Here is a 27091-nt window from a genome sequence, read left to right as displayed (position 1 = left end):
GGAATCAGGATCCAAATTTTAATTATTAGGTGACAGGCCACATTTATTTAGAAAGACTAATTAAATGGAGACAAGTTATTGAGGCGTCAAAATAAGTCTCAAGTTTAAAAAAATATATTCTCGTCCAAGAATTTTAAAAAAAAATTATAAATCATTTTGCCCCCATTGTATTTCTCGTCTCTTTCATATTCCCGTTTTTTCCTTCAAATAAAGCTCCCAAATTAGCTCTTCTCCTCTCTTTCGATCTTAACCCTAGTATAACAGAGCTTTCCTTCTCCTTTTCTCCTCCCGTTTCTTCTTTCTCAGATGTCATTGTTAAACCCATTGAAGCTTTTGAAAATAAATTCCGATTTTGGTGTTTATTTCTGGGTTTTACAGCTTGGGAATTACTCTTTGGTTATAGTTTGGTCTGGTAAGTTTTAATTCGTGATCTGGTAAGCTTTAATTCGTGTTCTTCAAAATTTATAATTTCCGGTAATTTGCATGTAGTATAGACCAATTTAAGTTTATTATGAAGGGTAAAAGGATAGCAGCTGGTGATTTCAATGGTAACTGGGTTTGTATTAAAACCGTCTGGAAATGGAATTCTCCACAAAACATCCAACCTGCTGAATTGGATGATTATTACACCTGTGATGATTTATTGAGGAGCGTGATTCTGTCTGGTAATATGGACCCGTGTCGACATAAGTGTCCATTATCTACATAATTGATGCTTCTAAAAATGTGTTTTGTTGACTGCTGTGGCACAAGATGTGGAGAACCATGTTTTCCCAGTGGCCTGTTGTGTGGTTGACTCGGAGTGTGATGCCTCTTGGAATTCCTTTTTCCAACAGTTGCTTGACATTGTGCCTAATAGCTTAGATTTGTGCATAATATTTGATAGGCACCACAGCATGAAGAAGGCAATACGAGATGTTTACACTAATGCTCACCACGGTGTTTGCACAAGGCATCTTTGTGAGAGAATGTGTTGGAGGTTCCATAACGGATCCTTCGAGAAATTCTTTTACAAAGAAGCAAAAGCATATACCTCGGAGGTGTTCTATGATCACTTTTTTGAAATTCAGCGCGATGCACCGGATGTAGCTACTTGCCTTAGAGATGAAGTTGAGTTTGATAAATAGAGTAGGGCACTTGTCGTGGGGAATAGATTTGAAGTGCTGACGTCAAACATTGCCGAATCATTCAACTCAATGTTTCTAGTAGAGAGAGAGTTCCCCATAACTGCCATTTTCAACGCCATTAATACAAGGCTTGCTACCAAATTCAATGAAAGGCGTACCTTAGCAAAGAATCTCCTCTTATTAAACAACCGTGTCATGCCTCGTGCTGAAACAAGGATAAGGAAGAGAATGGAAGCGAGCAAAAAGGTAGTTGTCATTGGGGTAAACGAAAATGAGTATACTGCGTGCGGACACGACGACCATGCAACTGTCAACCTGTCGACTATGTCATGTTCTTGTAGAGTTTTCGACGTGGACAAGCTCTCGTGCCCACATGCCATAACAGATCTGAGTAAGAGGTATCCATATACATTTGGAGACTCCGTTTATAATCACTCTTCTGCATATTACTTCGCAGATGCATACTACAAAGCATATAAAGGTGATATTGTCCAAATTCCTCATGAAAGTAAATGGATGATTCTTTCATATATGCAGGGCGCATAAGTTTCCCTACCAAAATACGTTCTTAAACTGGGTCGAAAGAGTAATAAGCGTAAGAAGGGTGTCTTGGAGGGAGAACGTAGTCATACCAAGAAACCAGCCAAGAGAAGAAATAAATGCTCCCTATGCAAACAACCTGGACACAAGAGGACCACTTGTAATTTGAATTTGTCACAAATTGAGCAGAATTCGTCACAAGTTGAGCAGAATTAGTCATAAATTGAGCAGAATTCGTCTCAAGTTGAACAGTGAATTTGTCATTGGTCTATTGCCCTTTTATTTGATATGGCTGCAATAAAATGTATTCTTATTGTTGGACTATTGGTCTATTTCCCTTGTGTCTTCTATGGATGCAGTGAATGCATTTATATTGCCCTTTTGTTTTTGATATGGCAGTAGTATATGTATAAATGTTATTGGTCTATTTATAACTGTTTTTGGTCTATGTTAAACGTTGTCATTTTATCTTCGCTTTTAACAAATGCATTCGTTCTAGACATAAAATAACCTGACAATTGATTATAGAAGGAAACACAGTCAAAAGAAGCCACAAACGACCCATTTGGTAATTAAAAATGACACTAAACACAATAGCATCCTCTTCATCTTTTCTTTCCCAACTTTAGCTGCCTTCAGTTCTTTTTTGCCTGATCCCTCTCCATTTCAGCTGCCTTCACTTCCTTCTTTACCTGAGTCCTCTCAGTCTGAGCTTCCCTCATTTGATCTTTAAACCAATCCCTCGATGCTTCCGCTTCCAAGAAGAGGCTTCTGACTTCTTCCAATGATTCTTCAGCTTTGTGGAGCTTGTAAATTAAATTAAATTTCTCCTCCCCAATGATTAATAGGATATCATCATCGACCCATTTAAAATAACCGCAACCACCATCTTCTTTCTGCACAAATAAAAAAAAATTAGTAGTGTATCAAGTTAAAACAGACATAAGCAAATTAAATATTAACTTTTCCCTTCACATAGCCATAATAAAACTCCCTTCCAGGATTTTGTGGTATCTTTGAAATCTTAATGGGAGCTAAATCACCACACCTACATATTCCCTTTTGTGTGCCATACGAATTAGACAACGACTTCTGTGACATTTTAGTAATTAATGAATCGACGCTTTTAATAATCTTCCCTTGTGTTATAATAAAATGTCGATTTTTTACTCTTCGGTAGAAAGTCTGGGGATGAGGGTATTTATAATGGAAATATTACCGTTATTTGAACGTTGGGTTTGAAAAAAGTTACCGTTGGAGTTATATGCGAGTTCTGAACGTTTAGTTTATAATTCATCTACAACATATTAGTAGAGTATCCAATGTAACGCATGTTTTTTCAACCAAAAAACATTTATTAAATAAGAATTGAACTAATTTTTTAATGTAAAACTTATATTTTTGACTAAACAATATGTTGTCATCATTGAATTAGTGAAACAACATTATAATGATCTAAACAATGACACTAATTGATTAATGTTAATAATATGCTAGTGAAAGTCTTTGGTTGTGATGATCATATGTAACAACTTGAAATTGGTGACATAACTAAATGTGAACATCATATATGTTTTCATTGATATTGGTGTTTATATTATATATATGACGTTATATATTTATCAAGTGCTCATTTAAATTCCAACCAATATAAGTTTCAAGAATAAATTCATCAATTTTAAAATTAATTCAACAATGTGAATATTTTCCCCATTGTTCAACAACGTTCAGTAGAAGATACAACTCGGTCTACTGTCTATGTGTGGCAGTTATCAGTGCATATTTTCCCATTTTCCATTAATATTGGTTTTTATATTAATATGACATTATATATTTGTTAAGATCCCATTTAGGTGCCCACAAATATTAGTTTCAAGAATTAATTCATCAATTTTAACGTGCATAATTTTTCCATTAATATTGGTGTTATTTCTTATTTTCCTCATTTTCAATAACGTCTAGTAGAAGACACAATTAGGTCTAGTGTCTGTGTGGAACTCTTAAGTTATTAGTGCATATTTTTCCCATTGTTCAACAACGTCTAGTAGAATAGACAATTAGGTTTAGTGTCTATGTGTGGCAGATAGCAGTGCAATTTTTCCCATTTTTCCATTAATATTGGTGTTGTTAGTTATTTCTTATTTTTCACATTTTTCAACAACGCTTAGTAGAAGATAAAATTAGGTCTAGTGTCTATGTTTGACGATTATCAGTTATTTCTTATTTTCTCCATTTTTAATAACATCTAATAGAAGACAAAATTACGTCTAGTGTCTATGGGTGGAATTATTAAGTTATCAGTGCATATTTTTCCCATTGTTCAACAACGTCTAGTAGAATAGACAATTAGGTCTAGTGTCTATGTGTGGCAGATAGCAGTACAATTTTTCCCATTTTCCCATTAATATTGGTGTTATTAGTTATTTCTTATTTTTCACACTTTTCAACAACGCTTAGTAGAAGATAAAATTAGGTCTAGTGTCTATGTTTGACAGTTATCAGTTATTTCTTATTTTCCCCATTTTCAATAACGTCTAGTAGAAGACACAATTACGTCTAGTGTCTATGGGTGGAACTATTAAGTTATCAGTACATGAAATAAACTGGAAAGAAGTGAATACCTATAAAGGCAAGAAGCAACCTTAATATTTACATAGGGTGATTTACATGGCATGTCAAATAAAACAACAAAAATAGCACCCTAAACACAAAAGCAACAACAAAACAGAAACTACAACTACTGAGGGGTTGTGAGGGGGGGAAGCTTGAAGTGAATGTGGGGGTGAAGCTTCAGGGGAATGTGGAAGAGAAAGAGGGGGGGGGGGGGGGTGTTGTAGTCTTCGAGCACCTCTCCCCGATCAGCGTGGAGTTCAGTGAGATTCCTATTTGTTCTCCTATGATACCGCTTGTTCTACTCTTTCGTGGTGAAAGCAAGGTGACAGACAAACCACACGTCCTCCTGAAGCCAATGCACAAGCCTAAACAACATGGTGATGCTCCCGCTGACAACTGGTACTTCCCACAACATTCTACTAACCCGAGGGTCAAGGGCTTCGTAAGGCTGTTGGGGGGGGAGGTCATGATGGCCATTTGGAAGGTCATTTGGGTTGTTGTTGAAGTTGGTCATTTTCAAGACTATAGGAGGGTTTTGAAGAGTTTTGGAAATCTGAATTTTTATGAACAAGGATTTGAAGATGGAGGGATTGATTTATAGAGATTTAAAATGAGTGTCTTTTCCACTTCTCAAAGCATTAATTGTAAAACCCTCTTTTCCTTGTTTAGTGGTTGAAAAGCCACATTGGGAAGGGATCATACAGGTGTAATCATTAGATTTATGGCAGAAAATATATAGCCAAAATCAAATGTTACCACTATATGCGCGTACAACAATTAATTCATAGACCAGTTGTGCGCGATTGCCAATGCAATTTCAAAGTTTAAAATTTATCACGTCTACACTTAATTTATATCCATTTGTGGAATTACATTGAGTAAACATGTTGTTGTTTTTCTAAATGACAATAATGCAACAACAAAGTTAATATTTGGCGCAGCTATTAAAGTCATCCATTAAATCATGTACAAACAAAGATAATATTACAAATTGTCCTAATAGTACAAATCAATTTATAATTGGCGCAACTGATTAATTTGAACATGTACAACTGATTCTAAAAGTTAATTGACAGTAATGCAACAACAAAGGTAATATTTGGCGCAGCTATTAAAGTCATCCATTAAATCATGTACAAACAAAGATAATATTACAAATTGTCCTCAACTAAATTAGATGCATGATGCATTTTTTAAACTTAACAATTGATTTCTCAATTGCTGCAAGTCTATCTAGAACAGTATTCGACCCTCGACCACACTCCTTGCAAAACCCACTACTAGAAGTCATAAGCTTCTGCTCTACTACACGTTGTTGTCGGGCTTTCCTGGCCTATTGATCCATGTCACATTCGCAATCTCGTCCCTCAATGCATCTATTTCCTCATCCACCTCCTCCTCGTCATAAGGCACAAGATCTCTTATGTGGTCCTTCTCCATCTCACCAACAGTTGGGTAAAGAAAAGGATGCACCCTCTTAAGTTCAACAAATCAACAAGATCAGTTCATAAAATAAGTAGTTTATAATGTACCAATATTGACATTCTAATAGACTTAAGTTCAAATTGTTACCTCTTCAGCAGGTATTTTTTTTTTTAATGCATCAAGTAGTTTATAATGTAACAATATTGACATTCTAATAGACTTAAGTTCAAATTGTTACCTCTTTAGCAGGTATTTTCTTTTTGAATGCATCAAAAAGTTTATAATGTAACAATATAGACATTCTAATAAAATTAAGTTCAAATTGTTACCTCTTCAGCAGGTATTTTCGTTTTGAATGCATCAAGTAGTTTATAATGTAACAAAATAGACATTCTAATAGACTTAATTTCAAAGTTTTACCTCTTCAGTAGGTATTTTCTTTTTTAATGGATTAAGTTCTTTTTGGCGTGAAGTGCACCATATCAGCATCCTTGGAGTTGGAAGTAGAACAACCCCTGATTTGGCACAATTACATCCAACAAAGGGGATTACTTCATATGCCATGCCTATAATGGAATTCAACACATAATAGGGTCAACCGAATACCAATGGTCTATAATAAAATGATATTGGTATGGATAATTTACCATCAATGCCTAGGGGAACCCGAAAAGACAGTAAGTTGTGCTTGTAGTGGGTCATTTTTGAATTGTTTAAATAATTTCAACACGCCCACCTTGTTCGTCAATTAATCCAATGTCAGATCAAAGCATATCTTTCCCCAAGGATATTTGTTAAAGCGCGGCAAAGAATCAACCAAGTTTATCCATTTCGTCTCAACTGTTTTAGACTTGTCATGTGCCAATAAAATGCAGTGAACAAACCACAACAACGACACCTTAAGCTTGTGCAATCACTACACCAAAATAGACATTTAGTGGCATTTATTAAGCAGCATTAACTTTATTGCCACTAATCATATTCTTAGAGTCAATTATTAGTGGCAATTAAATTTTTGCAGCTAAAAAAAATACTTGCAATTAATAAAAGTGAGCAGATAAAAAGATATAAGTTGAAAGTCAATTATGATTTTCCCTTTCTTTCTTTTTCATCTCCTACACCGGTCTAACTTCTCCGGCGGCATAGCTACGTTCCGGCGGTCCTCTTCATCAGAAAGTTTCTTACGACTATCTCTTCAGTACATAATCATCAAAGATATTAAGGTTAAAGTCTCTTTATCTCTTCATTTTTTTGTCTAGTTTACTCTGCTTTTTAGTCTAATTTGAAACCCTAATTGACCGTACAGATAGCTTTATTTGAACAGGAGAGAAAACTGAGAAATGAAGTTCTATACTCGAAGCAGGTACTGTGCGATTATCCATATGTATAATTCAAATTTTGACTTTTTAGTTCAATTGATTTGAAAAATGAGTGAAATCGGTGATTTTTTCGTAATACTTTTAGGTTTAAGTATTGAATTGGATGTCTCAACAAGTCACAGTGAGTCAAATCTGTCATTTTCAATTTGCTTTGTATGTAGAATTGCTTGAACAATTTTATTTGAAATCGACCTTTTTAATTCGCTTTTGACATAATTAATTTGATTATTGTGGATCTTATGCGGATTGAGATTATTGTTGACGGCAATTCGATATTGTATTAACAGAGTTCTATTAGCTTTCTCGGAGTCCAGTAATTTGGTTGGAAAAAATTGATCCTATTATTAAATCTGATTTCATCTGGGATTTCGTATGTTTCCTGTTGAATATCATGTGAATTATGTTGCTTCATTGATTTTGATTGTTAAATTTGATAGTCAAAAAAGTGTTCAGAAGTATCAAAGTTCCTCTGTTTTGTCTAGAAAAGTCTTGTCAATGACGATGGAGAATCAATACTCCTGTGAGTTATTTAATCTATTTTCCTCCTGATTGCTCTACTAGAATCTGCAAGTTATTATCGATGCATTTGTCAGGGTTTATATTCTCATAGTTTGAGATCAGTTCGTACAAATTCTTGGCATGGCATCTGAGCACAATTAGGTATATTATCAAGTTCGGGTGATTGTTTTGAAGATTCATCTATATTACTAGTTACAATCATGGTCTGGTAGGTTGAATTTTTAGGAACCATAGCATATCTTGATGTCCCCTCCTTGTAGTTCTTATAATAGGCTTGAACAACCTTTTGTTCTCTCAAAATATTATATTCTCAAAAAGAAGAAGAAGTGACATGCTTCAAATTTTCTTTTACTTTTAATTATATTGAATGCTTCAAGTAATGCTTTCTAAAGAATCAAACTAATTTGACTGAATATGAGAGCATCGAAAAGAAAAAAAACAGAACGATCTAAGAATGATTTGGATATAGACTTTATCTTTTGTCTTATGATGGAATAAGTGATATCAATGAGCTCACAAATTTTATCTATTTTGGGTTTCTGCAGTTGCAGCATTGGCGGCAGATCAGGTGAGGCCTAAGTTCTTATGTGATGTTTCGAGATTATACATTATGTCACTTAAACATTGTCTGACTTTAGTATCCAGTGATACCTTCTGGTCTTTATGAACTTCTACAGTATGTTTAAGAAGCTTATGGCAACCTGCCGATTTACATTCATAAAAATGGTGCGCCCTCGCCAATCACGTCCCGCTATTTTGATTGATGCATTGCACATAGTTTGTGAGTACGTACACCTATGTTTGCTCTACCAATGTTTGCCTTATTCAGTTCATATAAAGCAACTGTTATAGCTAAAGATGGCCCTGGTGCGCCCTCGCCAATCACGTCCTTCTATTTTGATTGATGCATTGCACATAGTTCATATAAAGCAATTGTTATAGCTAAAGATGGCCCTACAACCTGGAAACCTCACCAACTAGGTACAATCAACTCAAAGCGAAGAATAACCTGTTTAAATTCATTTTCAAATATTGATCTTTGATGCTTATCTTTTACTTTACGCGTTCTTTTATGGTGTGAGATATGGATCTAGGAGGAGGAGGTTGCAGAGATATTTTCCTTACCCTTTCTCTGCAATATAAAGGTTCATCTCTTTTAAGAGAAGGCGGTAATTAATTATGAGGATGAAAACAAAAAGGAAGAACCCAAATTCTTTACCCATATTTGCATTTTAAGTTTTGTATCCTAGAATTTCTAATCTCTGAAATTTCTTCCTGCCTTTTCCATTTCCAATGGTGTCGATTATGTTCCAGCCTCTTATTGCCTAAATCATAGAGCAGTTTTACTGCACCTTTTTGTTTCGAACTAGAGAATCATATTTCTTTTTCTGGAAAAACAAACTCTGATGATGGTTGTTGATGTGTATTTGCAGATCTGATAAAACAGGAGCACTCCTGGGAGAAGTGTTGAAAAAAAAATTACAAGGACACAGGTATACAAGCTTAAATATAATTCGGAGAAACTTCCATTTAATTGTCCTGAAAGTGTGGGCTCACATGTTAACCAATTCCAAATGTAGGGATTTTTGGATGCAAGCATAGTTATGTTATAGTTTCTTCAAATTCCTGAAGTCAAAGTGTCAAAGATGCTTAGAATGATTTGCCTTGGCAGGTCAAAAGGCTTGGTGCATATGGGACACTAAATGACACATCAATAATAGAAAATTCTTTCATTGTGTAGGCTTTGGAGTTCCTACCCTTGGCTCTCAGTAAGACCATAGCTTAAAAATTCGAGTCCAACCTAAAAGACGATGTTCATAAGATTTTTTTCTTCTTGATTGGTGGTAGCTTTGTTCAGTGTATTAGTAAGTCCATGTTGCTATTTGTAGCAATAGTTGATGAATTTTGATATTTAGTTGTTGGAGTAAATGGAGATCACTTTATTCTTTGTTGTATTCCAATAGTTGATGAATTTTGATGTAGCTTTTTAGTTGGCTGACAAAGTCTTAGAATTGACTTACTAGAGCTGGGGAGAAATTTTCGGTTGATCAGCTAGTTGAAGTTGGTTGGGCCAAAAAGTGAAATTCTCAACTGTATCTGTCACGTGGCATGGTCAGTTTTCATTTAAACTTTGACGTTTTTAGAAAGAGCTATCTAGATATTAGCCTCATGTATAGGTCTAACATTTCTTTTCCTAAGAACAAGATGTAGTTATTCTTGTCTTAATTTTTTGTAATTATCACACTGTTGTGACCATAATTCTCTGCAATGGTCTTAAATTTTCTGGTGCAGACATCTTCTATGGAGCTGTCAACTCTCGAAATAAAGAACGCAGAGAACCTTACAATCCCAAGTGTGCGAAATGATGTAAGTTTCTTGATGAAATTTGTGTTGTTATTGCATTGATGGTAATCGCAGTAGACTTAAAAATAGCTCTGTATCAGCTGGAGGGTGAGGATATAACTGAATTAATTGTTACTGGATGCAATTAGAGGTGTTAATTCCATGGCTGCTCCTGCAGGCGGTAGTGGTGGTGCTTCTGTTGCTCCTGCCGCAGCTGAATCCATGAAAGATGAGAAGTTGGAGAAAAAGAGGAATCAGATGAGGATATGAGCTTCAGTCTTTTTGATTAGGGTGTGTTGCAAGAGCTTGTTTAGATGCTCAAAATTTCTTTGGCTATACAAAGAAACATTTTGTTGTGTTTGATTTAGTAGATGAAATGTAGGACAAATCAAACTGTGAGACTGAATTTTTTTATAAGAATGGAAACAAATCTTGTTCTCTTGGGAAGAAAAAATGTTATAAAATAGTGCTTGGTTAAATTCATGGATTAAGGTGAATCTATGGTCAACTTTAGCTTTCATAATAATAATATCCTTTAAAACAGATTCCCTTGGCAGTTATTGCATTTTTAGCGGCAATAACAAAAGCCTCAAAACATGTTGATTTTAAGGTAGCTTTAGCGGCTATAGCCACTACATAAATGCTGCTAAAAGTAATTATTTTTAGCGGCAATAATATGGGTCTTTACCAGCATTATGAATAAATGCCACTAGTGGCTTTAGTGACCTTGGATCCAATGTCATTTAATCAACTGTCGGTAAATGGTTTTGCGGCAATATAAAGCAAAATCTATTGCCACTAAAGCCCTCTTTTGGTGTAGTGAATTTGGTCAATGATTTGTTTTCCAAGCTTTTCACAAGCAAATCCTAGGTAACACCTAAACCAACTTTTTTAACTGTTTTAGAGAACTTGTCTTCTTTTGTATGGACCTTGAAACTCAACTCCTTTCCACTAGGGATGGCACCAATTTTCAACCCAGTGACCAATGCAAACTCCCTTAGCCCAAAACAACATGGCATATCCTCAATCAAAAACCACATCTCATGCTTTTTCTTTCGGTTATTAATTTGCCTTAGAAGAAGCGAATGAAAAAACTTTCCACTAAATTTATCCCAATGTAAGGGCAAGTCCAAGAAATGGCCGAAACAAGTTTTACGAAACATATTTAGAAGTTTATGCTTTCGTAATTGAACTTTAAAGTCAAAACACGACTTCATAGAAGACCTTACTATGATACTGGCTGGGAAATCAACGCCTTCCAAAATCCATGAAGTCAATCCGAGCCTTTCCAGCTTTTCTACGGCGATGGACTTGACCTTTTTAGGAACAGATAGACGATCACTATTGTCCTCCTCATCTTCCGGAACCTCGCATGCGCCCCATTCCTCTTTTCCAGCACCACAATTGGCTGCTTCTTCTTCTTCTTCTTCTTCTTCGAATTCAAATTCATCAATTTCCTTGAGAATCTTATCACGAGACATCTTGTCTACCTCTTCTTCATTTCCTCTATTAATCACCTCATCTGGTTATTCATTTCATCTATTGATGAACTCATCTGGTTCATCATTTCGTCTATTATTTAACTCTTCTCGTTTCTTTGGTATATTATTTAACTTCTCTGCTTATTTCTTTCATCTATTATTTAACTTCTTTTCTTGTTTCTTCTTTGAGGCTTCAACTTCATCTACGTCGGGATCTAGGTCAATGACCTATGTTCTTGTCACGACCCAACCCCGTGGGCCGCGACTGGTATCCTAACTGGATACCCATACGTACCTACCTGACAGAATCGGCGTGCCAGACAGAAAATTCAGAATAGGCGTTCTCAGATTCAAACTAATACAAATGCAGCGCGCTCGGAATTATATATGTACATAAGCATACTGAAACTTTCACATAAGCCGATGAGGCTAACATAACGGACAGAGTCGCAAAATCGTACACGCCTACCTGAACAGATGTAACCCGTAACCCACATACATATCTACAGGCCTCTAATAGACATACAGAATCAGATGACGGGACAGGGCCCCGCCGTACCCAGAATTTTCATACATGCAGAATATACAGATGTCAGAAGGTATATACCAAAAGTACACGCTCCGGATCAAAGGAGCTCTCCAAAATAGCAGAATTTGTGCCCTAGACTGGCGGCGTATCACCGGGTGCGTCTGTACCTGCGGGCATGTAACGCAGTCCCCGAAGAACTGGGGGTCAGTACGAAAAATGTACCGAGTATGTAAAGCAGAAACATAACAAACATAATCATAGCATGAACCGGAAGCACAGAAATATAGCGGACAGAACCATAAATCAAACGGACGGACAGAATTATAGTCCAGACGGACGGGCAGAATCACAATCCATACGGACAGACGGAATCGTAATCTATACGGACAGACAGAATTATAATCCATACGGACAGACAGAATCAGAATCCATACGGACAGACAGAATAATAATCCATACGGACAGACAAAATAATAATCCATACGGACAGACAGAATCAGAATCCAATCAGACAGACAGAATCATAATAGGGCACAGAAACGTGGTCGCCACTCCTGCCTTTGGCGCCACAACATATCATATTTCAGAAGATTTCATATCCTCGAACATCTCCGTCACATAACACATCATATCATAGCCACGGTAACCCCGGGGACAGATCACACGCCGGGAAACCGGACACATCATACTTCGTAACATATACACGGTAACCGGGGACGGACATATACCACAGTACCCCGGAACCGGACACATCATACTTCGGAATTCATACATGGGACCCGGCCCCCGACAAGGGACTCGGCGGCCCATCCGCACGATATAAACCGGCCCGGTGAAAGGAATCATAGCACATGCACGAACTGATTAATGAGAAACCACATACATACAGATCATTATACAGACCCAATCAAATTGAGGTAGGCCATATGGCGAGTCAAATCAGAGTATTCGGATAGTGTTCATAATACGCGCCTATATCCTACTTGGGAAGGCACGACAGATTATCACCGAAATCAGATTTCCAGATATCAAAACCATTTCGTAGGGTTTATATAAAAATAGTCATATCATGATCAGAATAATAGTCCAGATGTTACTTTTGAAAAACGGACAGGAATAAGGCAATTTAGGTCATACAAGAGGTATCGGGGCTCCATGGGCCCACCTCGGACCAACCCGAGGCGACATATGTAAATTACTGATAATAGACCTTATGAGGTCATCCATAATCATTTGGAAGTATTTCGACTCCGTTTAGGAAAGTTTCGTACAAAAGTTCATTTTAAAGGCATTTTATAAGGAAATGGTTTCAATCGTACTGAAGGTATTGGAGCGGATTTCCATCTCGAATTCCGAGGAACGGAGTCGTGTTCAAGGCTCGCGGCCGAGCCTATTATGTTCAGAACATGCCTAAGAACGAAGGGGTAGGCTTTACATACCTCGATTGCGTCTTACGCTCGCTTGGCTTCGATTCCAATTTCGTCCAGAATCTACAAATGGTCAAGTTTACCAATTGTCAATTTCAAACCTTAAGACTCCAAACTTAAGCACATATTTGCCTACCGAAATTTCGGCAGCATTTCCCCTATACATATAACATCCCCGAGACTTAGCTCGGCTTAATATGTCAACACAGCAACCCAACAACAACATCAATAACAACAACAAGCATTACAAACACATAATATGGCATAACTAGTCATCTTTCCGGCATAACATAACTTCTTTCATTCCGACCTTACACTTCCAAACCAATCTTATCATTTTCATATTCATCGCTCATCAAGATCACTACAACATAATTCGGAGGCATATCATATCGTTTTCACCAAATATACATAAGGTATACGCAATATACAAGTTTCCTACCAAAGGCATAATTCACCCACAACTTCCAATCTTTTAGCAAACATATTCATGACATATTTCTATCTTCCAACTTCATCAATGACAATCCTAATTTGCCTCTTACTACTTTCATTTCCATATTTACATAAGTTACAATAAATTTGCATAATTCCTACAACAACTTAATAACCATTTTTCCATGACAACAAAAACTATTATCTTTTCATTCACTTCACCATAACACACTTAACATACTAGCAAAATTTAATTCACTTCCATTTCAATCCTTGCATCTCACGGCCACATACTATTTTTTTCCAACTTTCACTAATTCATTCAACTTTCATTTCTAATACAATTTCTACCATAATCACAACTAGATTCCAACATGAATTCAAGTCATTATATACATGCAACATATGCATACACACGGCCAACTTCCAAACAACATACCCACTTTACAAACTTCCATATTTTCATACACTCTACTCAATTCTACATATTACAACATAAACCAAACTTCATAACACAAGAAAATGAATTAATTCATACCTTTTCCTCAAGTTCTTCACTAGCCACCAAAGTCACCTTTTGGCCAAAATAATTATACCAAGTTGTAGAGAATCTTGAGCTTGGTAATAATCCCACAAGAATTGAATTTTTGAACCAAAGGAATTGGCTCCAAGAATTTTTCTTTCTTTTTCTCTTCTCTCTTTCTCTTACCCGAATTGCCTCTCTTTCTTTTCTCTTGTTTTTTTTTCTTGTTTTCTCTTGAAGTTTCTATAGATATGGATGAATATATATTATCACATGGAAATTAATTCCATGGGCTTGGGTCAATAGTGCATGGCCGGTTGGGCTCCCTTGTTTGGGCCTCATTTTCTTATTTTTTTTTAGTCCAATTGGTTACATTTTGTAATTCATGAGACAAGTTTCCAAAATTCCAATTTTGCCCTTGGCCTCCTTTCGTAATTCCAACCAATGCATTCATAGCCGACACATTCATACCAAGTAAGGTCCAAATATGGCCTTTTTCATTACAAGTCAAGTTATCTCAAATTTTTTCGAATATGCAAAAATGCCGGATGTAACATCCTCCCCCCCTTTAAAACATTCGTCCTCGAATGTTAAATTGACCTCATGGGGCGTCTTACTACTTCGGGAGGGTTCTTTTTATAATCGTCCTTTGTTGACTTTCCGATATGGATTCTTTACCAAAATGATGGAGTAATTCTTCACATTACTGACTCGTATGCTTTTATAACATATCTTCTTATATCCCACACAGTCACTGGGCCAAGAATTATATTCCCGTAACAGATGAATGATTTTCGCTCCTTCACAGACATTGTGTCCCTTCTTCCTTTCCTTCAAAGCTTTTCAGACATCATAATCAATATCACTTCTTGTTGCACTCCTCGGTTCCTTACCATATTATCATGATTCCACGTCATACCAATCAGATTCACAACTGGGATCGGGCGCATAGAAGCATATCAGACGGATTCGCAATCGGAGGCAGACGTACTAAACTATGGCGGACGGATTCGTAGTCAAAGTCAGATGTATGGGAGGGTATCAGACAGATCCGAGATCAGAGTCAGACGAACAGAGATGTATCAGACAGATTCGTAATCAGAGTCAGACATACAGAGATGTACCAGACGGATTCATAACCCGAGTCAATCGGACAGAGGTGTATCAGACAGAAACGTAATCGGATTCAGAAGTACAGAGGCGTAATAGACAGAGTCTTATCAGAATCAGAGGTTCAGAAGTACAACAAACACAGTTTTGATTAGAATCGGACCACTCCTATTAAGGCTCCAGTGATTTACGAAAATTTTCCTTTGTCGACATCTCGTTATTCACCCCGACCATTGTATCACAGATTATCTCATCGAAACCTGTTCACTCATTCATAAACTTGTTCGTCAAATTGTCATTCAAATCGTCTTACGTGTCGCTTGTCAGCTCTTTCACAGATTCTGCTTATTCACATTTCTTATCCTTCATCTTTCCTACTATCCATACTCATTTTCTTTTCCAAATATCGTCGCACTAGACTAAGTGGTAACGTAACCGAAGTTTATCTATTATATATATTTTTGACAACATTCGTATCCTCGTCTCCGCTTCGTTTCATGTATTCAGTTTAGTAAAACCTTTCGTCTATCATAACATTAATCGCCGGGACTCGGCTCTTGATCCACATAATCACCAGACGAGAATCATACACATACATATACATTTACTAATATCTTATTTGCGAACGTCTCCGACCGTTATTCAAATTCGCTCAATTTCCCGAGCGGTATTGCACTTTTTCTTTTCGCCCCTTTAGTCCGCCTCGTTCTGCGCGACTCCTGTAAGGGCACTAGTTACTCCACACATCCTCTTTTCCTTTAGGTTACCCAAAATTTCCATTTATATATCATACTTACATTTATGAAAAATTTTGTATCTTTCCCAGGGGGTCACCCATCCCAGAATTGCTCTAGCCTTAGCACGCTTAACCTCGAAGCTCTCATGCATTTTGACGCGTTAGGGCTGGTATTATTTCGTCGACATCCCCGCACGACCTTTGTCACATAATTTAGGGCAGATCGGGGTCTTAATAAATTTTCGGAAAATTCTCATAGTGGGTCCCACCCCGGGCTAAACCATACAATTACCATATCGCCCTTCCGAATTCTCAATGTCTATCAGGTTAACAATTACCTTGCTCTTATTAATACCCAGAAGAAGAAAATCACATAATATGATAAAGTATAAACCCATTCATACACATATCCCTCAAGAAAAGATCACTAACATACCTGGGTGTGCACTTGAAGACGCTCCTGGGTCCTGCCGGCCGGTCAAAGCAAATACGCAGTTCGAAGGACCGCTGTAACCAGAAGCTGCACCTCGACCTCAGCCACGACTCGCTGGTGCTGGCGCTGGTGCTGGTGCTCCTCGCCCCGTGGGGCGTATGGCTGCCGAAGGAGAAGACGAGCCAGCAACTGACCCGGTAAGCTGGGCTGAACCACCTGGACCACCCCTATACGGACACTCTCTCATCGTATAGCCTTGTCGGCCACAAGAAAAGCAGGCACCAGTGGCACGATAACACTCACCAGGGTGACGCCTCCTGCAATAAGGACACCGAGGTATGGATGGCCCGATCTGACTGAAACTCCTATTTACTTGCGAACTCGAAGCCATGGAGTTCTGTCCCGAGAACTGTGGGGGCGTACTGTGTGTTGGCTGGGACGAATACCTGTTACCCTGCCGCTGAGAAAACTCGCTCTGAACTCCCCCTGAATACCCGGCCGATCTGGCTCTCTTAGGCCGGCTCCTGTCGTGGCCCTTATTAGGCCAACGTTCCCTACGTCGGTCCTCCATGCCCTGGGCGTGCGCCTGCACCCGGGCAATATGCATCCCTGGCTGAGAAGCCACCGCCAGGCAGCTATCGATCAAATAGTCATCCAGCCCCATCACATATCGGTGCACCCTATCGGCCATATCCGCTACTATAGCGGGTGCATACCTAGCCAGTGAGTCGAACTCTAGGCTATACTCTCGAACACTTCTACCGTTTTGTTTCAGGTGCAAGAATCGATCAACCCTGGCTCTCCGTAGCTCTGGAGGTAGAAAATGATCCAGAAAGGCCTGAGTGAACTCGGCCCATACTGCTGGGGCAGCACCGTCACCCCTGGATAGCTGCCAGGACTCATACCAATTCGCCGCTACCTCATATAGCCGATACGAGGCCAACTCAACGGACTCAGTCGGCGAAGCCTTAATCAACCGTATCGTGCTCTCCATCTTTCTAATAAACTCCTGGGGGTCCTCTTCGGGTTTTGTCCCGGAGAATTCTGGAGGATTACATGTCAAGAACTCACGAGCCCTGGAGCTTTCGTATCTGTCCGCACGACCACCCCCAAATCCATGCCTGCGAACCTGCTCCGCCATCAGTGTGGTCAATAACTGAACCGCATCTCGCATAGCCCTGTCCTCCGCCCCTGGCTGTGGAGCTGGAGGCTCGGGCACTGGAACCCCGGGAGCTTGCGGTGGAGCCGCCCTCTGATCAGCAGCTGCTGCTGCTCCAATCTCCTCTGATAAGGGCGGTGTAACAGAGCCGGCTGACAGGGGCTCATCTTCAAGCGCTAACCGCGCACTGGCCCTGGTAACTCTCTGGGCCCGGCTGGTTTCTCCTACCTCAACCCCCCGCCTTGCCCTTCTGGGCAGCTGTTGCTTTCTTCGGAGGCATCGCTGAAAACATAACAAATCGTTAGGAGGGGATCATCCTACTAATACAGTTCTATCGCACTATCTAAGATTCAAAGAAAGGTAACATCCTAGATGCCATGTAGCCTCCTGTTTATAGATGTGGTGCACAACACACCGATAAACAAGACTCTACTAGACACGGCCTGTAGACATACTGAGGACTAACCGCTCTGATACCACTCCTGTCACGACCCAACCCCGTGGGCCGCGACTGGTATCCTAACTGGATACCCATACGTACCTACCTGACAGAATCGGCGTGCCAGACAGAAAATTCAGAATAGGCGTTCTCAGATTCAAACTAATACAAATGCAGCCCGCTCGGAATTATATATGTGCATAAGCATACTGAAACTTTCACATAAGCCGATGAGGCTAACATAACGGACAGAGTCGCAAAATCGTACACGCCTACCTGAACAGATGTAACCCGTAACCCACATACATATCTACAGGCCTCTAACAGACATACAACATCAGATGACGGGACAGGGCCCCGCCGTACCCAGAATTTTCATACATACAGAATATACAGATGTCAGAAGGTATATACCAAAAGTACACGCTCCGGATCAAAGGAGCTCTCCAAAATAGCAGAATTTATGCCCTCGACTGGCGGCGTATCACCGGGTGCGTCTGTACCTGCGGGCATGTAACGCAGTCCCCGAAGAACTGGGGGTCAGTACGAAAAATGTACCGAGTATGTAAAGCAGAAACATAACAAACATAATCATAGCATGAACCGGAAGCACAGAAATATAGCGGACAGAACCATAAATCAAACGGACGGACAGAATTATAGTCCAGACGGACGGGCAGAATCACAATCCATACGGACAGACGGAATCGTAATCTATACGGACAGACAGAATTATAATCCATACGGACAGACAGAATCAGAATCCATACGGACAGACAGAATAATAATCCATACGGACAGACAAAATAATAATCCATACGGACAGACAGAATCAGAATCCAATCAGACAGACAGAATCATAATAGGGCACAGAAACGTGGTCGCCACTCCTGCCTTTGGCGCCACAACATATCATATTTCAGAAGATTTCATATCCTCGAACATCTCCGTCACATAACACATCATATCATAGCCACGGTAACCCCGGGGACAGATCACACGCCGGGAAACCGGACACATCATACTTCGTAACATATACACGGTAACCGGGGACGGACATATACCACAGTACCCCGGAACCGGACACATCATACTTCGGAATTCATACATGGGACCCGGCCCCCGACAAGGGACTCGGCGGCCCATCCGCACGATATAAACCGGCCCGGTGAAAGGAATCATAGCACATGCACGAACTGATTAATGAGAAACCACATACATACAGATCATTATACAGACCCAATCAAATTGAGGTAGGCCATATGGCGAGTCAAATCAGAGTATTCGGATAGTGTTCATAATACGCGCCTATATCCTACTTGGGAAGGCACGACAGATTATCACCGAAATCAGATTTCCAGATATCAAAACCATTTCGTAGGGTTTATATAAAAATAGTCATATCATGATCAGAATAATAGTCCAGATGTTACTTTTGAAAAACGGACAGGAATAAGGCAATTTAGGTCATACAAGAGGTATCGGGGCTCCATGGGCCCACCTCGGACCAACCCGAGGCGACATATGTAAATTACTGATAATAGACCTTATGAGGTCATCCATAATCATTTGGAAGTATTTCGACTCCGTTTAGGAAAGTTTCGTACAAAAGTTCATTTTAAAGGCATTTTATAAGGAAATGGTTTCAATCGTACTGAAGGTATTGGAGCGGATTTCCATCTCGAATTCCGAGGAACGGAGTCGTGTTCAAGGCTCGCGGCCGAGCCTATTATGTTCAGAACATGCCTAAGAACGAAGGGGTAGGCTTTACATACCTCGATTGCGTCTTACGCTCGCTTGGCTTCGATTCCAATTTCGTCCAGAATCTACAAATGGTCAAGTTTACCAATTGTCAATTTCAAACCTTAAGACTCCAAACTTAAGCACATATTTGCCTACCGAAATTTCGGCAGCATTTCCCCTATACATATAACATCCCCGAGACTTAGCTCGGCTTAATATGTCAACACAGCAACCCAACAACAACATCAATAACAACAACAAGCATTACAAACACATAATATGGCATAACTAGTCATCTTTCCGGCATAACATAACTTCTTTCATTCCGACCTTACACTTCCAAACCAATCTTATCATTTTCATATTCATCGCTCATCAAGATCACTACAACATAATTCGGAGGCATATCATATCGTTTTCACCAAATATACATAAGGTATACGCAATATACAAGTTTCCTACCAAAGGCATAATTCACCCACAACTTCCAATCTTTTAGCAAACATATTCATGACATATTTCTATCTTCCAACTTCATCAATGACAATCCTAATTTGCCTCTTACTACTTTCATTTCCATATTTACATAAGTTACAATAAATTTGCATAATTCCTACAACAACTTAATAACCATTTTTCCATGACAACAAAAACTATTATCTTTTCATTCACTTCACCATAACACACTTAACATACTAGCAAAATTTAATTCACTTCCATTTCAATCCTTGCATCTCACGGCCACATACTATTTTTTTCCAACTTTCACTAATTCATTCAACTTTCATTTCTAATACAATTTCTACCATAATCACAACTAGATTCCAACATGAATTCAAGTCATTATATACATGCAACATATGCATACACACGGCCAACTTCCAAACAACATACCCACTTTACAAACTTCCATATTTTCATACACTCTACTCAATTCTACATATTACAACATAAACCAAACTTCATAACACAAGAAAATGAATTAATTCATACCTTTTCCTCAAGTTCTTCACTAGCCACCAAAGTCACCTTTTGGCCAAAATAATTATACCAAGTTGTAGAGAATCTTGAGCTTGGTAATAATCCCACAAGAATTGAATTTTTGAACCAAAGGAATTGGCTCCAAGAATTTTTCTTTCTTTTTCTCTTCTCTCTTTCTCTTACCCGAATTGCCTCTCTTTCTTTTCTCTTGTTTTTTTTTCTTGTTTTCTCTTGAAGTTTCTATAGATATGGATGAATATATATTATCACATGGAAATTAATTCCATGGGCTTGGGTCAATAGTGCATGGCCGGTTGGGCTCCCTTGTTTGGGCCTCATTTTCTTATTTTTTTTTAGTCCAATTGGTTACATTTTGTAATTCATGAGACAAGTTTCCAAAATACCAATTTTGCCCTTGGCCTCCTTTCGTAATTCCACACCAATGCATTCATAGCCGACACATTCATACCAAGTAAGGTCCAACTATGGCCTTTTTCATTACAAGTCAAGTTATCTCAAATTTTTTCGAATATGCAAAAATGCCGGATTTAACAGTTCTTAACCTTTTTCTAGATGAAGAAGGCTTGTAGTCAACTGTCCAAAGTGATCCGGAACGCCCTCTACTCGTCACCATGACTATAAACTCAAAAGAATCAACAAATAAGACATGCAAAACACAATGGAACGCAACAAATATGACATGCAAAACACAATGGAACTCAACAAAAAATCAGAAAAAAATAAATTAGGGCTTCGTCATAACTGTAAAATCGGAATCAATAAATACCCAGAATCAACAAATTAGGGCTCACCATGACTGTAAACTCAGAACATCACATTAAAAATACCATTTTGAACTCAAAAGAAATCAAAATAGGAAAAAAATTAGGGCTTTTGTAACCTGCAACTGTTCTTCAGCTGAAATAATGAAATATTGGCTCTTGCAATAGCTTTTTTCGCTCCCAAAGTTGCCTTCAAAGTTTTTGGAGATGGAGGTGTGGGAAAATGTGAAGCTCAACGATCGGTGGAGTTGGAGGAAAAAGAATGAAGAAGTAAGAGGGAAAGAAAAAGGGATCTCGAAGTTTTTAAAAGTATAAAAAGGCCCCCGCGTGTTTGCTAATCAGGTCATTATTAATTTCTAGATAAAAAAAAATGGGGGCCCTACCACTTAAAAAAGTTTTGGGATCCTGCCACCTCAATCTTCTTAGTTTGTTAGTGAAAGAATTTCTCTTTTCTTTCAAGGGGAAAAAATGTTTCTTAGAGAACTTACTTTTTAAAAAGAAATCAAACAAAAAGTTTGAAAAATAGTTTCCTCTGAACAAAAGGCATCCTTAATGTCAGTGGTGTACTTGCATTTTACATCAGCGGTGTCACATTTTAAAATGAGAAATAATAAATAAGCAATATAACATCATATTAAAAAATAACTTCATTAGAAATAATACCAAATACTTTTTTTTTATATAGGGCACCAAATAATTACTAAACAACTCATTATTCATCTAATTTTGTAAATTGTTCTTAATTAATTTCATTAGAGAGAAAGAAGGTGAAAGAAAAAATAAACATAAAAGAGAACCGCACAACAACTAACTAAGGAAGCAACAAGATCCTTCTTTATTATCTGAACTGTTTATTGTCGTATTAATGTACAAATGTGAATGTGGACCAATTGGTTCAAGTTGAACTCGCATACTCATTTGAAAATTTAAGCGCCTAACCACTTGAGCTATACGGTCCCTTGTGGCAAAGGGTGTCACTTTACACAATATATCCTCTATGTTCCCTTTTGCCTTTTAATTATATATACAGTCAAACCTCTCTATAACAGCATCGTTGGGTCCGAAATTTTTTGGTTGTTATAGAGAATTGTTGTTATACACCTATAAGGCTATAACAACATTTGTCATTGAAATAATAATTGGCTTTTATAGACAAAAAAGATGCATAAAATCTAATTTTTTATTTTTCAATGTTATAAAAAATTATTTAGATTTTAAATCTCAAAGATATGCATACTTCACTACTTAGACATTAAAGAAAGATAATACAATTTCAATAAATTCATAATTGAATGTGTAAAGTTTTAAGCTCCAAGTCACACATTTTAAATCTACATGAATATTAAATTCTTTCAAGAATGATGAAAGAAATTTATAATTGTAGTTGGTTTCATAGGTTCCGTTTTAAAAGGATTAGGAATCAAAGATTTGTCTCTTTGCTTGCTCTAAAGAATAGGATTCATACTCCTAATTCACTTTGTTTTCCTTTTTGAAAATTATTTATAAATAAAAGTAGAAAACAATGAATGTTTTAGATTACAAAGATGTATTCATATGTAATATTCTGTCATAAATATAGTATATTAAAGTACCAAATTTAATATTTGGTTAAAGTCTCTACACTTATTATTGGTAATCATAGATATTCTATTTTTATAAAGATTGTTAATTATTATATTACCAATAAAAGAAGATAGCTGTTATATGGGGGTAATTTTACAAAGAGTGTACTGTTATAAAGTTGGTTGTTACTGTTATAGGTAAAATGTTGTTATAGAGAAGTAAAATATAACATAAAAAGTCGGTTCCGAAAAAACTTAGCTACTATAGAGAGATGCTATTATATGCAGATGTTGTTATAGAGAGGTCTGACTGTACTCATTTAGTAAAATTTTCCGACAAAGCAATGTCACGTGACACCCGTCGGTCTAAGGTAGTGTTACACCTCATAGTTTTGTACGTTGAAATTCATTAGGTGTTGATTGTCCTAATCGTGGAAACTGGAGTTATCTTCTAGGATATATGAGATTATATGTTCCTATCTTATGGTTATGGGGGGTTTAAGTTCATGAAATAAGCTATGGAAGGATTTGAGAACAAGCGAATTAAGGAAATTAAGTTTGTCGGAACTTTGGGAAAACTTGGCAAAATTTTGGACAGGATTTTGGTCCAACTTGAGAGAGATATATTTCCTAGAATATTAGGAGTTTTGGTGTGTTTTTCTGTCCAAATTGAAGTTCATTGAGTCTAGTTTCCAACGCAACAAACCGTTCGTCAATATGCCATCAGAGTAAAAAGTTATGGGTGTTTTAAGATAGACTGCTCGGGCAGAACATTTTGACAGACCACAGAAATTTCTGCGGCCCGTCAAATGGTATTTTCCCAGCATAAAACAGTCACAGTGAGCCATGTTTGGCTGGGCAGTTTGACGGAGCATTTTGACGGACCGTAGGAATTTTGACGGCCCGTCAAAGTGAGCGTAGATTTGCCCGACGGGATTTTAAATCACGCTTTATATATTTCATTTCACCTATTTGAGCTCATTATTTCCCCAAAACAGATTTTAGGTCTCTCCAAAACCCTCTCTCCAAGTCCATAAACTAATCCAAGTCAAATCCAAGAGATTCAAGTGCAAAGAAGCTTGCTAGGGTTTGTGGAACTTAAGTTTTCCTCTGGTATTGATGTTGGAGACTTCACTTGAGTGGAGTGAGTTGATCCAAGACTTGTTCTTGAGTGATTAAGATAATATTTCACATCTTTTACATATGGTTAAGGTTGTTTGATTGTTATACCATGTGGGTAAAAGAAGAAAAGTGAAAATAGAGTTCAAGTGTGAACTTGAGGATATTATGAGCTATAGGTTAACTTGAATTGTAATTCTTGGCATGTTATGAGTATAATCTTGTTGTGGGTGATACTACTGATGTTGAGAAAGTATTGTACACAAGTATATATGGTGTTGTGTTGTAGCTATTGTAATGAATGATCATGAAAAGAAGTTTTGGGGATTGGATAATGCTTAACTTGAATGAAACCTCTTGATTGTGGTATTGTTGATAGTGTCATTATTGATTGGGAGTTGTTTTGGAATTTGGTAGAAGTAGATGAAATAGGGGAAATGCTGCCCAATTTTCGCTAGCTTACGAATTATACTCGTTTGAACTTAAGGATGTCTTTGAAGCCTAACCTTGGTATGAACCCTCTTAAATGTAGATTTCTCGGGCTTTGGAGGTGAACGTTAAGTAGTTAGGAAGACATAAAGGTATGTAAGGCTAACCCTTCTTTCTTAAGGCATGATTCCATTGTTGTATACCCGAATGTGAAATCCATAATATCTTCCACGATGACTCTATTTCTAGAAGTGCTAAAGCTCATAAGTCTTGATACTCTCATGATACCATTGGTCCCATTCTACGATAGTTGACCCTCTAAGGAAAGATTTAGTGATGATGATGATGTTGATGACAATTATGCATTTCTATGGGTATATGTATATGTATGACTATTTTATTACACCGAGCTTATATGCCCGGGTATGATATCTATTGTGCACCACTGCAATTGGGTACGGATAACACTGAGCCCTGGTAGGGCTGGGTATGTATAACACTGAGCCTTGTTATGGTCGGGTATGTGTGACACCGAACCTCTATGGTCGGGTATGGTACTACTATATATGTATGTTTATGTAATGGAAGGTTCCTATTAGAAAGAGGGTAAGTAAATATAATGAACGTCGCTAGAGGTATAAATGGCTCTACTATCTCTTGACTCTTCTATCTCATGTAATCCTTCATGTTTCCATTATGTTATTGATTATGCCTTACATACTCAGTACATTGTTCGTACTGACGTCCTTTTGTTTGTGGACGTTGCGTCATGCCCGCAGGTGGACAGGGAGATAGACTTGATCCTTAGGTTGCTTATCTAGAGATTGCTTAGAGGAGCTCCATTTGATCCGGAGCTGCAGCTGCTGGTACTATTATTTTGTGTACATATATAGGCATGGCGGGGTCATGTCCCCTCTTTGCGATGTTACATACTCTTTCTAGAGGCTCGTAGACAGTTGTGTATAGCTAGATGTCTCTTAGCCTTGTCGGCTCATATTTTTGTATATCATTTTGTTAGCCTCGTCGGCTTGTGTATACATATGGGCATAGTGTTGATGTTGATATAAAAGTGCCTTAGTCCGATGAAAATTGTGTTATTGATGCATAGAGATTATGAGTAGGCCATATGACTCACCTAGATATGATTGTAGAAGTATGATGAAAGGTGCCCGGTGGGTTAGCTCCGGGTGCCCGTCATGGCCCTCCGATTGGGTCGTGACAGGTAGATCTGCCCCTGCTTAAGGTTGAACTCTTTACATACAGTCAAACCTTGTTGTAGTGGCAATGTTTGTTTGAAAATTTCATTGCTACTATAGTGAGGTGGTGTTACATATGTATACTAGCATTTGACATTTAGATCTCATTTAGATGCTATAAACAAAAGTACACAAAAAATTATTTTTATGTACCTTTTATGTTGTAAACAAAAACAGATAATTAAATTTTATGGAACATATGCATTTAAAACTAATTAAAAATTTAAAAATTTCAAGTTAGAGTGTAAGATTTTACAATTGTAGGTTGTTTCGTAAATTCCAGTCTCTTCGTGACAATATAACGCTTGAATAGCCGAATATTTGTCCAAACTTTCAGCAAAATGGTATTCAATAGCTTTCCCTTGAAGTCTGTGTAAGAGTTTAACAATTGACTCATGTATCTCACCCCAAATAGCAGTAAGTACTTGATAAAACAATCGTGGGATAAAATAATCCCGGGACTAAATAATACCCATAACTAAACGCATGATAAAATAATCTCACATTATGCCCGGGATTATTATCCTTATCCTAAGAACCAAATGACCCCTAAGTATATGTGTTTATACCTGTTTTTATTCTACTTATCTATACTACTATTTCTTTTGTATATTTACTTTTCCTTTTTCATAAAGGGTGTGTTCGGTATGAAGGATTTCCAATTTTCTCATGTTCGTTTGGTCAAAAATTTTGGAAAACATTTTCTTTTGGAAAACAAGTTCCTTAAAAATGGGAAAATGACTTCCCTAATCAAAGTAGGGAAAAAAAGTACACACTTGGCATTTCACCAACCACCCTACCACCACCCGACCCACCCTTCATCCACCAAACCCAACAACTCCCACAACCCCACGCACCTCTCCCACCCCCATACTAAAAGCTTCCCCCCCTCCCCCCGCCCCAACACCCCACCACCCCCTCCAAAAAAATTATTATTTTAAAAAAAGAAGGTTTTGAAAAGTTTTTTTATTTTTTTTATTTTGCTTTTCTACGACACCTCA

The 27091-nt window shown here is 37.9% G+C and overlaps 2 protein-coding genes and 1 long non-coding RNA gene across 53 annotated transcripts; 1 reads left to right on the top strand and 2 right to left on the bottom strand.

Annotated features, from left to right (window-relative positions):
• Positions 1 to 2126: 2126 nt before the first annotated feature.
• Positions 2127 to 2827, bottom strand: LOC132619061 (uncharacterized). 2 transcript variants are annotated; one of them, XM_060334036.1, is made up of 2 exons: positions 2631 to 2827; positions 2127 to 2563 (listed from the first exon to the last, which is right to left on the bottom strand). In XM_060334036.1, the coding sequence occupies exons 1-2, from the start codon at positions 2766 to 2768 to the stop codon at positions 2303 to 2305; spliced, it is 399 nt and encodes a 132-aa protein (XP_060190019.1). In that variant the 5' UTR covers positions 2769 to 2827; the 3' UTR covers positions 2127 to 2302. The 2 variants fall into 2 exon arrangements, with proteins under 2 accessions (XP_060190019.1, XP_060190020.1); XM_060334037.1 differs by having other exon boundaries at positions 2720 to 2823.
• A 3519-nt stretch (positions 2828 to 6346) lies between these two features.
• On the top strand, positions 6347 to 10433 carry LOC132616977 (uncharacterized). Of its 50 annotated transcripts, none has more exons than XM_060331802.1 (8): positions 6347 to 6928; positions 7030 to 7068; positions 8149 to 8171; positions 8281 to 8388; positions 9037 to 9179; positions 9276 to 9715; positions 9896 to 9970; positions 10125 to 10433. In XM_060331802.1, the coding sequence occupies exons 1-6, from the start codon at positions 6791 to 6793 to the stop codon at positions 9308 to 9310; spliced, it is 486 nt and encodes a 161-aa protein (XP_060187785.1). In that variant the 5' UTR covers positions 6347 to 6790; the 3' UTR covers positions 9311 to 9715; positions 9896 to 9970; positions 10125 to 10433. The 50 variants fall into 50 exon arrangements, 14 of the variants coding, with proteins under 14 accessions (XP_060187785.1, XP_060187784.1, XP_060187782.1 ...); XM_060331801.1 differs by having other exon boundaries at positions 6362 to 6928; positions 7012 to 7068; positions 9345 to 9715; XM_060331799.1 differs by having other exon boundaries at positions 6364 to 6928; positions 7012 to 7068.
• Positions 10434 to 18525: 8092 nt separating this feature from the next.
• On the bottom strand, positions 18526 to 21981 carry LOC132618926 (uncharacterized). Its single transcript, XR_009574387.1, has 3 exons — positions 21844 to 21981; positions 19994 to 20044; positions 18526 to 18721 (listed from the first exon to the last, which is right to left on the bottom strand). It is a non-coding gene; the product is annotated as an uncharacterized LOC132618926 (long non-coding RNA).
• Between the last annotated feature and the right edge of the window lie 5110 nt (positions 21982 to 27091).

Source organism: Lycium barbarum, chromosome 11, assembly GCF_019175385.1.
Source record: "Lycium barbarum isolate Lr01 chromosome 11, ASM1917538v2, whole genome shotgun sequence".
In the NCBI taxonomy this organism is placed as follows: Eukaryota; Viridiplantae; Streptophyta; class Magnoliopsida; order Solanales; family Solanaceae; genus Lycium; species Lycium barbarum.
The sequence above is the reverse complement of the archived record's forward strand: the minus strand, read 5'-3'. Positions and strand labels throughout refer to the sequence as shown.

Excerpts from the sequence above, each read along its gene's own strand:
- LOC132616977 (XM_060331799.1), top strand. The coding sequence starts at position 6,791 with ATGATTTTCCCTTTCTTTCTTTTTCATCTCCTACACCGGTCTAACTTC. Across the intron at positions 8,172-8,280 it reads CAGCATTGGCGGCAGATCAG|TATGTTTAAGAAGCTTATGG; the intron begins GTGAGGCCTAAG and ends GAACTTCTACAG. Across the intron at positions 8,389-9,036 it reads GCATTGCACATAGTTTGTGA|ATCTGATAAAACAGGAGCAC; the intron begins GTACGTACACCT and ends GTGTATTTGCAG.
- LOC132619061 (XM_060334036.1), bottom strand. The coding sequence starts at position 2,768 with ATGTCACAGAAGTCGTTGTCTAATTCGTATGGCACACAAAAGGGAATA. Across the intron at positions 2,564-2,630 it reads ATGGCTATGTGAAGGGAAAA|AAAGAAGATGGTGGTTGCGG; the intron begins GTTAATATTTAA and ends TTATTTGTGCAG.